The 12,018-nt window shown below is 47.4% G+C and overlaps 1 protein-coding gene across 2 annotated transcripts in view; it reads right to left on the bottom strand.

Annotated features, from left to right (window-relative positions):
- Nucleotides 1-238: 238 nt before the first annotated feature.
- LOC126536251 (LIM domain transcription factor LMO4.2-like) overlaps nucleotides 239-12,018 on the bottom strand; it is a 91,368-nt gene continuing 79,588 nt past the window's right edge. For both annotated transcript variants that reach the window (XM_050183144.3, XM_050183143.3), the window contains exons 3-4: nucleotides 6,200-6,325; nucleotides 239-5,276 (exon numbers count right to left, since the gene is read on the bottom strand). In XM_050183144.3, the coding sequence (XP_050039101.1) occupies nucleotides 4,862-5,276; nucleotides 6,200-6,325 (541 nt within the window). In that variant the 3' untranslated portion in view covers nucleotides 239-4,861. The remainder of the gene's footprint in view (nucleotides 5,277-6,199; nucleotides 6,326-12,018) is intronic.

Below are 12,018 nucleotides of genomic sequence, written 5' to 3'. Positions count from 1 at the left end.
TTGAACCTATTACCTCGTGCTCAAGAACAGAAAGCCATGTGCAGTGAGACACCAATACTAAATCGATCCTCTCGGAGAATGCGCAGCGGAAGGATTTTCAGAGACTGACGCTTTAATATTCGATAAAGATACAACACAGGCTTTTATTGCTCCGAGTTTTACCGCCAAGACTGGGGCGTCCCATGACTCTGCACAAAGGTAGAGGCTTAAGAGGAGCGAAAAGAATGGGCCACACAAATTGGGAAGTAGCATTATATTATATTCAAAAAAAAGAGCAAACATGGTCAATCACTGCACTTTGGAGGGAAACAGACAGCACTCTCAACGCTGTGAACTTGATGCCCGCGTGCACTGATCCGAGCACAGCACAACAATGGGTAGGTGAATGAACTAGATCTCACGTGAACACCCCATTCAAAACAGTTGGCCGTCATGAAGATAAAGCACTTGCACATTCCCACCCCTCTTTACCAGGTTCTTTTCGCGTACAAATTGCTGCCCATGTCATACACGACGCCCATGCTCGGGCATGAAGAAAATAAGGTACAAAATCTGTCGCGGCATTTCTAATTAGCGGCTGCACCATAAAATGTTAGCATCAGTTGCATCGATCAAACAGCAGTTGTCACTAATTCATGCTTGACGTCTCCACTGAATCATTTTTCTTCACATTCCTTAATCTCCAGCTTCACTCTTGAATTGAATATCTTCTAGCATTTCATATTGATTGCTTTGCCGCGATTAGCTGACAAATCCACTTCTGGAAAAACCCGGAAATTATCTTCGCTCTGTATATGTGCAGGCGTAGCTGTTGACACTAGCTGAAGACTGATAAATATTACGACCGACTTCTTGCCTCCGTTAACAACGACTCTTCGCGTTTACCTGGTTACACGGGACGGAAGAAATTTTCTAGCGTTTAATTTAAATTTACAGTGCTTCGAGAGAGTGCGAAACCGTTAGGAATACCTCTTGACTAGTAACTGCTTGACTTGAGATTATTGCACGTCTGTCCGTACGGTCCGCACCACTTCAAATGCGCCGAAACGACACAATCTTAATTTTTCTTTTCTTGTTTTTACTTGCGTGACGTGAATTTAGAAAGCAACGTTTAAGCATAAAAAAGAAAATAGAAATATAAAAAATAAGTGAGAGGATTGTAGCTATAGGAAAATAAAGAAGCAGGAAAGACGGTCTCAGTTTAACTGTCTCTCCACTGCTTTTAACTAAGGGTGGCTCTCCACTGCTCTCAACTGGGAAAGTTGAAAGTATGTCAATCTGTCGTCAAAGCGGCAATTTAAGGATCCAGTATCTGGCCGTTATCGCACGACATTTACTAGTGGCACGTCTTTGGTGTTTTCATTTTTCAATGCTATTGACAATAATGCCGTCGCGAAATGCGCATTCAATAGCTAGGCATAGCCGTGGCCAGTTTGTGTAATTACATCTGACGCCATCCTCTCTGCACGGCCGCATACGCGCATAAACACACACACAAACACACGCACACACATAGCCGGCAGCCGCCTATCTCGGACGCATCAGGAACAAACAATTGCGGGAAAGGAGAGTCCGGCCAACAAAGGAAACTTCCCTTAGCATAATGAACAAAGCGTGTACAATATGTACAAGATATTTCTCACAAGGCACCCATTGTTTTTTTTCTCCCGTCGTTACAGGGTGCAGAAAGCGGGCAGCGTAAGGAAACCGCAACGACAGTTCCACACATCGCACTCAAAGTGCGCGTGATTTACAGGGGACGTTTTTTTTTTCTTCTTTCTTTCGTGAAAGTGACCTTTACGCTAGCTTCTTTCGGCCACGCCCACATGTGCTCGAGCGACAAGAGGTTCACGTGCTTTCTTCTCTGTACTCGCTACACATAATGCCCTTGGAAACTTCAGCATCAGGAACTGTGACTGAGAGAAAGAAGTTGAATAAATAAGCTACCCTCTCCCCGGTTTGGACAAGTAAAGGACTTACTAGGGTGGGGAAAAAAAAAGTGGAACCTAATCCCACCCTCTATTTCGCGATCCTTTTCTTGGTTTTTTTTAGATGACAGAAATTATCGCGTTACACACGTTTTGGTTTTGCTTGTACTAGAACCCGCGAAACAAGATAAATACACGAGCTGCTCTTCATAAACAAACAAACAAACAAACAAAAAAGAAAGAAAGCCATTTTTGCACTCTGGGCGACAACATATGCTCCCCAAAGCCAGATTAGTCTCTGGACTAGCCCTCACAATGTAAGCCGGTGAAAGCTTATCCAGTACAGCATTTTTTAAGCGTTGTTGCTGTCCAACACGTGTCATCATTGTCCACGAGGAGCGCGTGTCACACACACAGTCTGAAGCAGGCGTGTGAGGAACTCCAGTAGCGATTGCCGACTTGCTCAGCACAGGCTACATATTTTCGTCACACAACGCAGATAGGTCCAACATTTGCTTAACAGCAGACAGGTGTCGACGATCCGTCACAAATGGGAGAAGAGATGAGTTTCATCACAAAGCTGGCGCACTCGTGGAGGGATGCGTGATGGGGAGGCAAGCGTTCTTGAACCATGAGAGACGATGTGGACAAAGAGTAGCGGTTTTTGGTGTTTCCGTATTTACAAGCAGGTCATCACTGCAATCCTTCCTTAAGTACTTATCACTCACGAGACAGTCAAGCCAAAAAAAACCATCTATTATAGCAATGTCAATTTAAAATACTTTTGTCAGGACCTCAAGACAGGCAAGAGATGCTAGAGAAGCTAGAAGTGGTTTCGAAACGGCTTGTTTGACTTCCAGATCGCTAGGTCAACAGGCATAAAATAGTAATAAGAAGAAGAATAAGAAAGAAAGAAAGAAAGAAAGAAAGAAAGAAAGAAAGAAAGGAACAAAGAAACAAAGAAAGAAAGAAAGAAAGAAAGAAAGAAACGTTGGTCACCCACGAATTTCACATAATCAGAACACAATGACAAAATGCACATTGAATTTTACGCATCTTTGTAATTAGAAAACTAAACTAGAACCCCATTACAGCAAAAAAGCTGGGAGAAAGCTAAATATTCGTTACAGCGGCATTATCGCTAGACACGAATCACTGAAAACCCTTATTTCAGCAGTGAGTCCTGGTGACGCCAAGAAGGAACCTAGAACATAGACTATCTGCGTCTACCATTGCGGTTTGGTTTGTGTTTGTCGTTCTTTGTGCACGTAGACTCGTACAGATAAACCCGCAGCGAACAGGTCCATGGAAAAGTTGGGTTGAGACAGTTTACATGAGCTCGCTCTTGGCAGACCAATTCGTCAAGGTGTGGAAAGAAAGCAAGAAAAAGAAAAGAATTCGCGAAAGCAACGTCCGGATCTTCGTTGCTGGACGCGCATCACTGGCCCTACCGAAAGCGTTGACTGAGCTAACCAACGCAGGCGGATACGGATTGACCGAGCCCGACTCGACATTGGCTCGGCGCACCGATGAGCTCGACAGGACAACCTCAGTCCAACAAGCCTATTCTGCCAGCTTTATTTTTTTTTTCGTGTTCACATAAGCGTTCTAAATGGAGTTTCAAAATATTAAACGGTGCAAAATATTTAACTCCAGGGAAGTGTGTGCATGATGCGCAACACCATAACCGATGTCGCTGCATGGCGCTAACAGTCTTTGTCAGGTCTGGTTGATGAATGCACAGCTCACAGCATATTTTTGTAGAGCGCTTAAGCGGTGCGTTTTGAAGTTCGCTACCGTGTGCTGCTCGTTCAGGTCAACTTCTTTGAAGCATGCGTTGCCTGACGAGCTGAGCCTCTGCAGTCGCCATGATTCGAAGCCTAGGTGTGCTCACCTATCGCTCACTAAAGTGGCTGCCTTTCTTGAAGAGGCAGCAGCGCGGCTATCGGTGGCCTTGCCGGAAAGGAACTCCTTGCTAAGAAGGAAATTTTCTGATCTAACTAACCTCCACTAGATGGCGCAAGCACACGTTTACGCATAGGAAGCCTCGATGTAGCGCGGGCGCGCTACATCGAGGGGCCCTATTTACGCATATCATTTCTGCGCTGTAGACGAGTGTTCTGACGGCTGTGCAGACTATTCTTGCCTGGTAAATTATACAAAGAATAAACAGGGACTGGTGCTTACCATAAGCGGATTTGCTGCGACGGGGTTCCACCGTACTGAGGCAACAAGCCAAATGACTCATCGTCAGTGACTAAATATTACAGAAAAATTTGAGAAAGGTATCGGGGCTAATTTAGAAAATTATCTCTCTCGAAAAAGGAAGATAGTGTCACACAGGAAAAATAAAGCAAGTCTAAAGTATCATCTCAATTTGGCTTAGTCAATGTAAAGCCACGCTCTTCAGCGACACTAAAATGAAATGCACTCAGGTGAGACAAAAGTGAACAGCAGCATCGAGGCAACGCGAAACAAAATAGCTGTAAATTTCGCAATCCTGCGTGAAAAAACGAGCCACTCCTCGTTTTTCTTTCTCTTTATACTACACTGTCATCCCACTGATGAAGAACCACAGCACGATTCATCGTCCTCGAATCACACCATACTGGCTCGTTCCACAGTGAATGATGAAGCATGTGCGAGGCCATTCCGAAGCTTCTGTGGCTCGGCGTTCGCAGAACGAGACTGTCACAACGGGCGAACGTGGCTTCAGGAAGAAAAAAAAAGAGAAGTCGGGGGGGGGGGGGGGGGGGGAGGCAGCACGTGTTCCACCGTTCGGGGCCGCCCACAGCACTCGTCGATTCCAGGCATGGCCGAGTTCCCACCATTCCCGGAAGGATCTACCTCTTGGTCTTCCGCTTCTTGGTCGCGCCATTGCCGAGAAAAGGGCGCGCAGCGCAGATCATGGTCGGCGCTGGGGGTCGCCATAGCTACCGGCCGTCGTACGGAGAGTCCCCGCTGCCGTAACCGCTCGAGCGGTCGTCCCTGGTCGGCTCGTCGACGGAGTGCGGCTGTTGCTGAGGTGGCTGAGGCTGTGGTTGTTGCTGCTGTTGTTGTTGTGGCTGCGGCTGCTGCTGCGATGGCGGTTGCGGCTGAGACATGGCCGTTTGCTGCTGCGGAGTCTGTTGTTGCTGCTGCTGCTGCTGCCCCTGACGCTTTACCGGGAGCGGGTTGTTGGCCTGCTGGTGGCTGAGCGCCGCCGCTAAGCCGCCGGGACCGCCAGCGCCTCCGGGACCCGTGGCGTAGAAAGGCGGCGGCACCCCAGCCATCAGGGCCCGCTCCTCGTAATCGTACTCGCAGAGGATGCGGTTGTCGTGCAGGTAGAAGCGATCACCCACACAGAACCTGCGATGAATATCAGAGGAGGAGGCAGTGAGAAAACAGTGAATTGTAATTAGACATCGAATCGGAATTTAAAACAAGATCAATTTCGCAACGCTGACTTTTTATTAATGTAGTATGTTTAGGAGATGTTTGCTCCATTAAGCGGTGTCGGCTGCTCCTTGTCTGACAGAATTACATATAACGGAAGGTCACAGGAAAAGAACATATAAAGACACTAGAACATCAAGACAACAAACACAGACAAGTGAGAAACACTCAAAGTTCATATATACACTCCACAAGAAAACGTGGTTCACAGGCGTGTGCTCAGGAAAGTGTCGCATAAAACGCAATCAAACGTACAGTCCTGTCACATAAATACGCTGCAAACATGGAACGTCGCGGCAATGAATTCAATTTGGATTAGCTAAATGAAATCTGCATTCCGGCATCATTTTATCTGCTCCCAGATATGCTTTCTTTTACTTAACTTTCTCTTATTTGAGCACGTTAGGTTCGGACGAACTAAATTCTCAAATAGTGCGAGACGTATAGTGTTTGGGGTATATACGTGTACTGAGTCAGTTAGTAAAGAAAAAAGATAAAGAGAGAGAGAGAGAGAGAGAGAGAGAATTACCAGAACGGGAGACAATGTACAGAACTACCTGCGCAGATCCGTTATTTGATAACACTCAAAATGTTATCTTTACTCGTATAGTCTCGACGTCATCTTTCTCGTAGCTATAACGACTACTTTTCACTGTCAGTCAGACACTTAGAACACGAAAGCCTAATAAGCACAAAACTTATCGTAATGGCAGTTAAGTGCACGTATCAGCCAGTACACGCGTTCAAACACGCAAGAAAAAAAAAGTTGTTAACAGGAGGAAAAAAGTGTAGCGTAATATTTTATTTCAATATATAACTCTGGCAACCTGCCCTACCTGTGGTTGCATTGCTGGCAGGCGAAGCACTCGAGGTGGTACACGTTTCCCCTGGCTCTCATGACCATCTCGAACGCTGGGATAGCTTTGCTGCACGCAGAGCACAGTCCGGTTGTGCCAAATAACCTGCAATAATAAAAAAGAAGACATTGCGGTGACGCCAACGCGCTCGTGCTTTGGCTTCCACTGCATCACACGACACGCAGTTGAACTTGACAAGCAGGCCATACGCGCTGCTTAATGCAGACCGATCGTGGCCAGGCGCCGAACTGCTAGGCCTCGGCTATCAAAATAATAGACATAGCTTACAAACATGACGCAGGAACGATTATAGGTAAGCATTCTTGCTACCACAGTAACTACCCGACGATGCTGACATGTTCTAACAGAGACATCTCCCCATGTTAATACCATTTCTGCTACGTTACTACGTAGCTGAAAGCAAGCCGTATAGTTTTGGCAGTGGCGTGATACTGCGAGCATATCGTCAACTAACATGCGCTGTAATCAAGCTCCCGTAATGATACCTCGCTATTAAGTCACTAACGTCGGGCGTGATGATAATATAGTAGGAACCTAAGGACCACTAACGCCAAACTACGCTGAACGTAAGCAGGACACGACGGCCACAGCGCTACCAGAGTCACGAGCAGTGAGCTATTTGTGGAAGATTGCATAAACGCTTAATCTGATCCCGGACAAATCTTGTCCTTCGATGGCATCGCGCATATACGGGATAGATCTGAAGTTACACACTCACGTTTCACACGCTAATCGTTTCAGTCGGCGTCCCTGACACGATCATCCCGACACGCTGAACCTAAAACCCCCCAAGGATTCGAAGACGTAATGATAATAAAAATTCTTCAGTGTGCCCCCTCTAATCTGCGCTCTTCCTTTAAAAGGAGGAAAGGAGCGCCCATGCTTGACGAAATAAACAGGCGACCAACAGCTACGACGGCGGCGGAGAGGAGACCAAACAGCGGGCGCTATCTCGCTTCCCGCCGGCGTCAGCGTCAGAAGCTGCGAGCAGCGCCAGCGCGCGCGTCGCGACGTTTCCCGTCGGCCGGGCGTGGCGGCGGCGAGGCGACGGGGGCCCAGTTTCGCGGCGCTGCCGCTGATGGCCGGGTGTTGTCCTCCATCCGCGCTCACGGCTCACGCACTGCCCCTTTTAATCGCCCATTCCACGCATGCGATGCCGTTCTCCCCCCTCTGCAGTTCCTTCTCACTTGCTGCCAGCGCATTTCTGCCGCGGCTAGCACCGCACGACGGCCACCAGTGGCCTCCCTTCCTCCTCCATCTCTTCCATAAGAGCACGCGGACTTCGTTTTGGTCCCGCCACCGCCGCCGACGCCTCAGACGGCCGCATGAAAGAGCCGCAAATTGCGGGTCGTGTACTTCCTATCCTCCCTCCCACCGCATCGCCCTCGTCGCCTTAAAGACCTCTGCGGCGCACGCTTAGCGCGTGACGTGCCTGTATGCATTTGGCTCCTTTTCTTTCTCTTTCGCCGCGCACCGCGCGTCATTCCGGAGAAAGCGAAGGCGGCGGCGGGACATCACATCCCGCCGCGCTCGCCGAACGTCGACCGCGTACATTTAGCTGCCCCTTCCCTCTTTTCGTATCTTTCTTCGTGCTACGTGGTCTTGCGGCGCTTCCGTGATATTCTTAATGCGCGCCCCGAGCTGCGCCCGTGGTCACAGATGGAGGACAGAGAGCGAGAGACTGCGGACCACCGCACGCTTCTCCGCAAAGCGCGCGCGCGCCCGGCACCCTAAGTGGCTCGAGACACGCCGCCGCGCCATTTGAGGGGCGTGGTCCACCCTGGCCGGTGGTGGCGGTGGTGGTCGAGGGAGTGTACTGCACGATGACCGCGAGGAGTCTTCTTCTCTCGCGCTATTAATTGACCTCTTCTATTAAATATGCCCGCGGACCGCACTGGCCCCCCGCAGAAAGAACCCGGTCGGTCGTGACTGAGGTTCATCGGGTGAGAAAAGGGCCGCACTCAACGTTCTTCTCTCTTTTTGGTTGCGTCGGTGTTCTCCTTGCTTTATTTTTTTTTCCTAGTCGGCGCTTTCGCCTTAGTATAGCCCTGGTAGTGCGTGCCCGTGACGTAACAAGCCTTCGGAGACAACGGTCATTCCGCGCTCGGGGGCTCTTCCCCTTTGACGATGCTTAAGACATAAATGGCGCGACCACCTCCTTCGCCGTTACATCGACTCTCGTGCTTTCTTTGCTTGTATTTGCCTCGTACCTGTCTTTTCATTGCTCAAGATTTTCTTTCGTTTCATTTCATCCTTTGTTTCTAGTCCATTTATTTATTTATTTATTTATTTATTTATTTATTTATTTATTTATTTATTTACAAAAATTACGGGTTTCGTTTGAGTTGAATTGCGAGCGACAGTGCATATGCATGACATTTCGGAAACATTTACTGAGTCACGCCCTCCAACATACGAAACAAATACTTTGAAATGTTTGACGTCACGCCGACGTACTCGCGGTGGCGCTTCGCTGCAAACTTAAAAAAAAAAGAACATTGACCTGCACGTTCTCTTCCAATATTTAATCTACTACAGCAAAAGTAAGGAAAATAGATTTTTGAAAGAATACTCTATCGTTTCAAACTGATTTAGTGCTTGTTTTCACTGCTCCTTTAACGTTCTGTATATAGTATACTACTCTCTATATGTGCTGGTATTGATAAAATGATGTTATAGCACAGCGAGTAGCTGGCGTTACATCAAGGCGGCTAAATCTGCTATGCGTTCATTTATTTAAATAAAGAATAATTAAACACCATAGAGCGAGCTATGTCATTGACGTCATATATGCGTGTTTTCTTACGTTATTTTTTCTTTTTCTTTTTTTATTAATTAACCGTAGAAATACTTAACACGTTCTTTTATCCTTAAGGCGCCAGTGTGGCCGATGCAATACGCACGACAAGACACTTAGCGAAAGGGTGATTAATGAGCCGTGTCTCTGAGCAGGAACTCGCCCCAAAATTCAGAGTGACTCGCCCTGTTTCATAAGAGCGCATTTCCCGAACGAATCGATGATGAGAAACGGAAATCTGGTAAGACAAGAAGCATCGAGAGCCAAACCGCAGCGGTCTCAAAGAGACGAACAACGTTCCTGGCACGCTAGTCGTTTCCTGGTGATCCGACACCGAGGAAGCTTGCGAGAAAAGCCCAAATAGTGTGTCGCACCTGTCAAGCCGATGAAGGGCCTAGGATTATCCTCACGCGAGAGAAAAAGGTTTTCTCGCCGACTAACGCCAACCAAAGCGGCTTTTAAAACGCTTACCACCCATTCTTTCCTCATAGCCGTCGCACCGCCATATCGACTGCATCAGCCTCTTTCTGCGATGGCTTCTTAGGAACGGCTCTCGGAAACTTATGCAAATTTCCTACGCGGCACGAAGGGGCGTTTCGCATGTTTCTTCTTCAACGAAAAAAAAAATACATATTTTTTTCGCCCGAGTTTCTTTTGCTTATTACTGGGAAACATTTCTCTTTATTTTAATTCTTTCCTCGCGTCGTCTTCTTTGCTTTCCAGGTATCGCTTGCCGCATATTACTTTGCTGAATAAATGCAAACTTGGGAGACGCATTTCCACGAACGTCGCCCACCCGATTCGGGTTCAGCTCTGCCGCTGAGAAACATGCATAATGAGCTCAATTGACTCGACGTCACGTCGTCACTCGCCGCCCTATACGGCACATATAACAGCAGTACTGATGCGAGTGTCTGCAGGTGCAAGAACAAACGGGGGCTATTTTCTCGCTAGTCTCACCAGAGCTTCTAGCTCTCCGTCATTATGGTTTTGTCCATTATGCTTAAAGAGGGATGGCGAGTTCGATGAAAAGTTGCAGATGTTTAGAGGGTACATATTAGCGCAACGTCAAAACAGGAAGAAATACGACGAAACTCATGACGTCACATTACGTCAACTACGCCACGATTCAGGAGAAAAACTTAAACCGACTTCTTTGTCCCTTCGATTGTCTCCGTCTGTGCTTAACTGATCAACTGCTCTACATAAAGAACAATAACGAAAAAAAAAGGAAGAATGGGTACGTTGCCACTGTATTTCAGAAACAGAATTATATTGTATTTGAGTTTACACATTCCATGTTTCCAATTCATCTGTGAAGTGCACTAAGACACAGTGCAGCAATGCGAAACCTAATGCCAAATCTGTATGAATAATATCAGGAAGTGAATATGCCCGATTATCGCCACACACTTTGTATCTCAGAGGTTGTCACATTGCCGCTAACAGCCCATTTTTCCCGTTCTTTTTTTTTTTTTTGTCTTTGCTGCATCCGTACACTAAAGTTAACCGAGCTAAGTTTTGGAGAAGCACAATCGCGCTGTCGTTCTACCATTATAATTTGTTTCACGGCGCCATCGCTCGTCCTGGGAGATCGGGTGCTGGCAAAAATTGGTGGAAGCGGCTCAACGTCCCCAGGAAACTTTGAGGCCCTGGACAGTTCAGGCAGTTTGTGCATGTGCGACAAACTCGTGGAATGAACTGTTTTTTTTTTTTTCCTCTACGTTTTTTTTTAATTTGGAAATCTTTAAAGCGCGCCCGAAGCTTGATACCGTTATTGAATTGCGCTGCTGCAAGAATACAGCATTCGCTGCAGGAAATGGAACGCATGACATCCCGTTCAGCGGCAAAACGCCATTAATTGCCACCGAGCTGTCACGCGGGCTGGGTGAAAGCATAAGAACCTCTCAGCCTACCGATTGCTCTTTCTATGTTTGAATAAACTGCATTGCTTATAGCTGTGTTAAGCTACATTTAAACTGTAAGTTTCCCTCTGAAGAGAGCAAGACAAAGTTAATCAGACCATTCGACACGCAATTTCTAATTCAGTATTCGATCCTCCACGAGCTTAAAAAAAAAAAGAAACGAAAGCAACCCTCAGTGTACGGCGGACGGGGTTTTCTTATTCAGCACACAGTAATAATAGACGTCACAAAAGCCGCGAATAAACCACAGATATTCGCTTTTCTAATCCGTCCAACCTGGCCGCACGCCGTGGGGCCCCACAAATCGCTCAGTGGGACGAAAATACTGCCTTCAATAGAGTCGCGACCTTCAACGAAAAAAAAAAACAATAAACAAAGACGTTCCTTACGTTTCTAACACGCGTATCTGTCGTCTTCATCGTTCAGCCTTTCTTTCAGTCACGCTCTCTTCGTGCTCAGCGCGTACGCCCTTTTCACAAAAGGCCAGGCCGTCAAATGAAGAGAAAGGGTAATGACGAGTGCAGCGGCCAAACGGCGGCCGCGCGATCTGTGCGGCATTCATCCGAGACGGACAGGGCAGACGGTCGGGCCTTTGAGATGCAGAACACGAAGGCGGCGAGTGTATATATGGGGCCCGATGCGCATACAGACGTTCGGCAGCGCACCGCTGCTCGCGTGCGCTGAGGAGGAGGAACCGTTCAGGCGCCGGGCGGGGATTTTCAAAGGAGGCCAACGATGCGTTCTTGAGCTATTGGACACGCCGTGGGACCAGCGACGTCATGCGTGCTAAGCGCACCGCGCCCACTGAGCACGAAAATGGAAAACGCCCCTAGAAATCGCACAGACCGAGGAGAAAGAAAGAAAGAAAGAAAGAAAGAAAGAAAGAAAGAAAGAAAGAAAGAAAGACGCCGAGATCGAGTTTTACATACACGGAAATTTGCTGACATGAAGAAAAGAAACATTTCTCTCACAGAAATAATCAGAACTCGCACTGCATCCGTATGTAATCACTGTACTCTGCCAGTACTGAGCAATGTTTCCCAAGCTTAAAGGAA

Source organism: Dermacentor andersoni, chromosome 4, assembly GCF_023375885.2.
Source record: "Dermacentor andersoni chromosome 4, qqDerAnde1_hic_scaffold, whole genome shotgun sequence".
Lineage (NCBI taxonomy): Eukaryota > Metazoa > Arthropoda > Arachnida > Ixodida > Ixodidae > Dermacentor > Dermacentor andersoni.
Note: the sequence above shows the minus strand (reverse complement) of the source record. Positions and strands in the feature narration are given on the sequence as shown.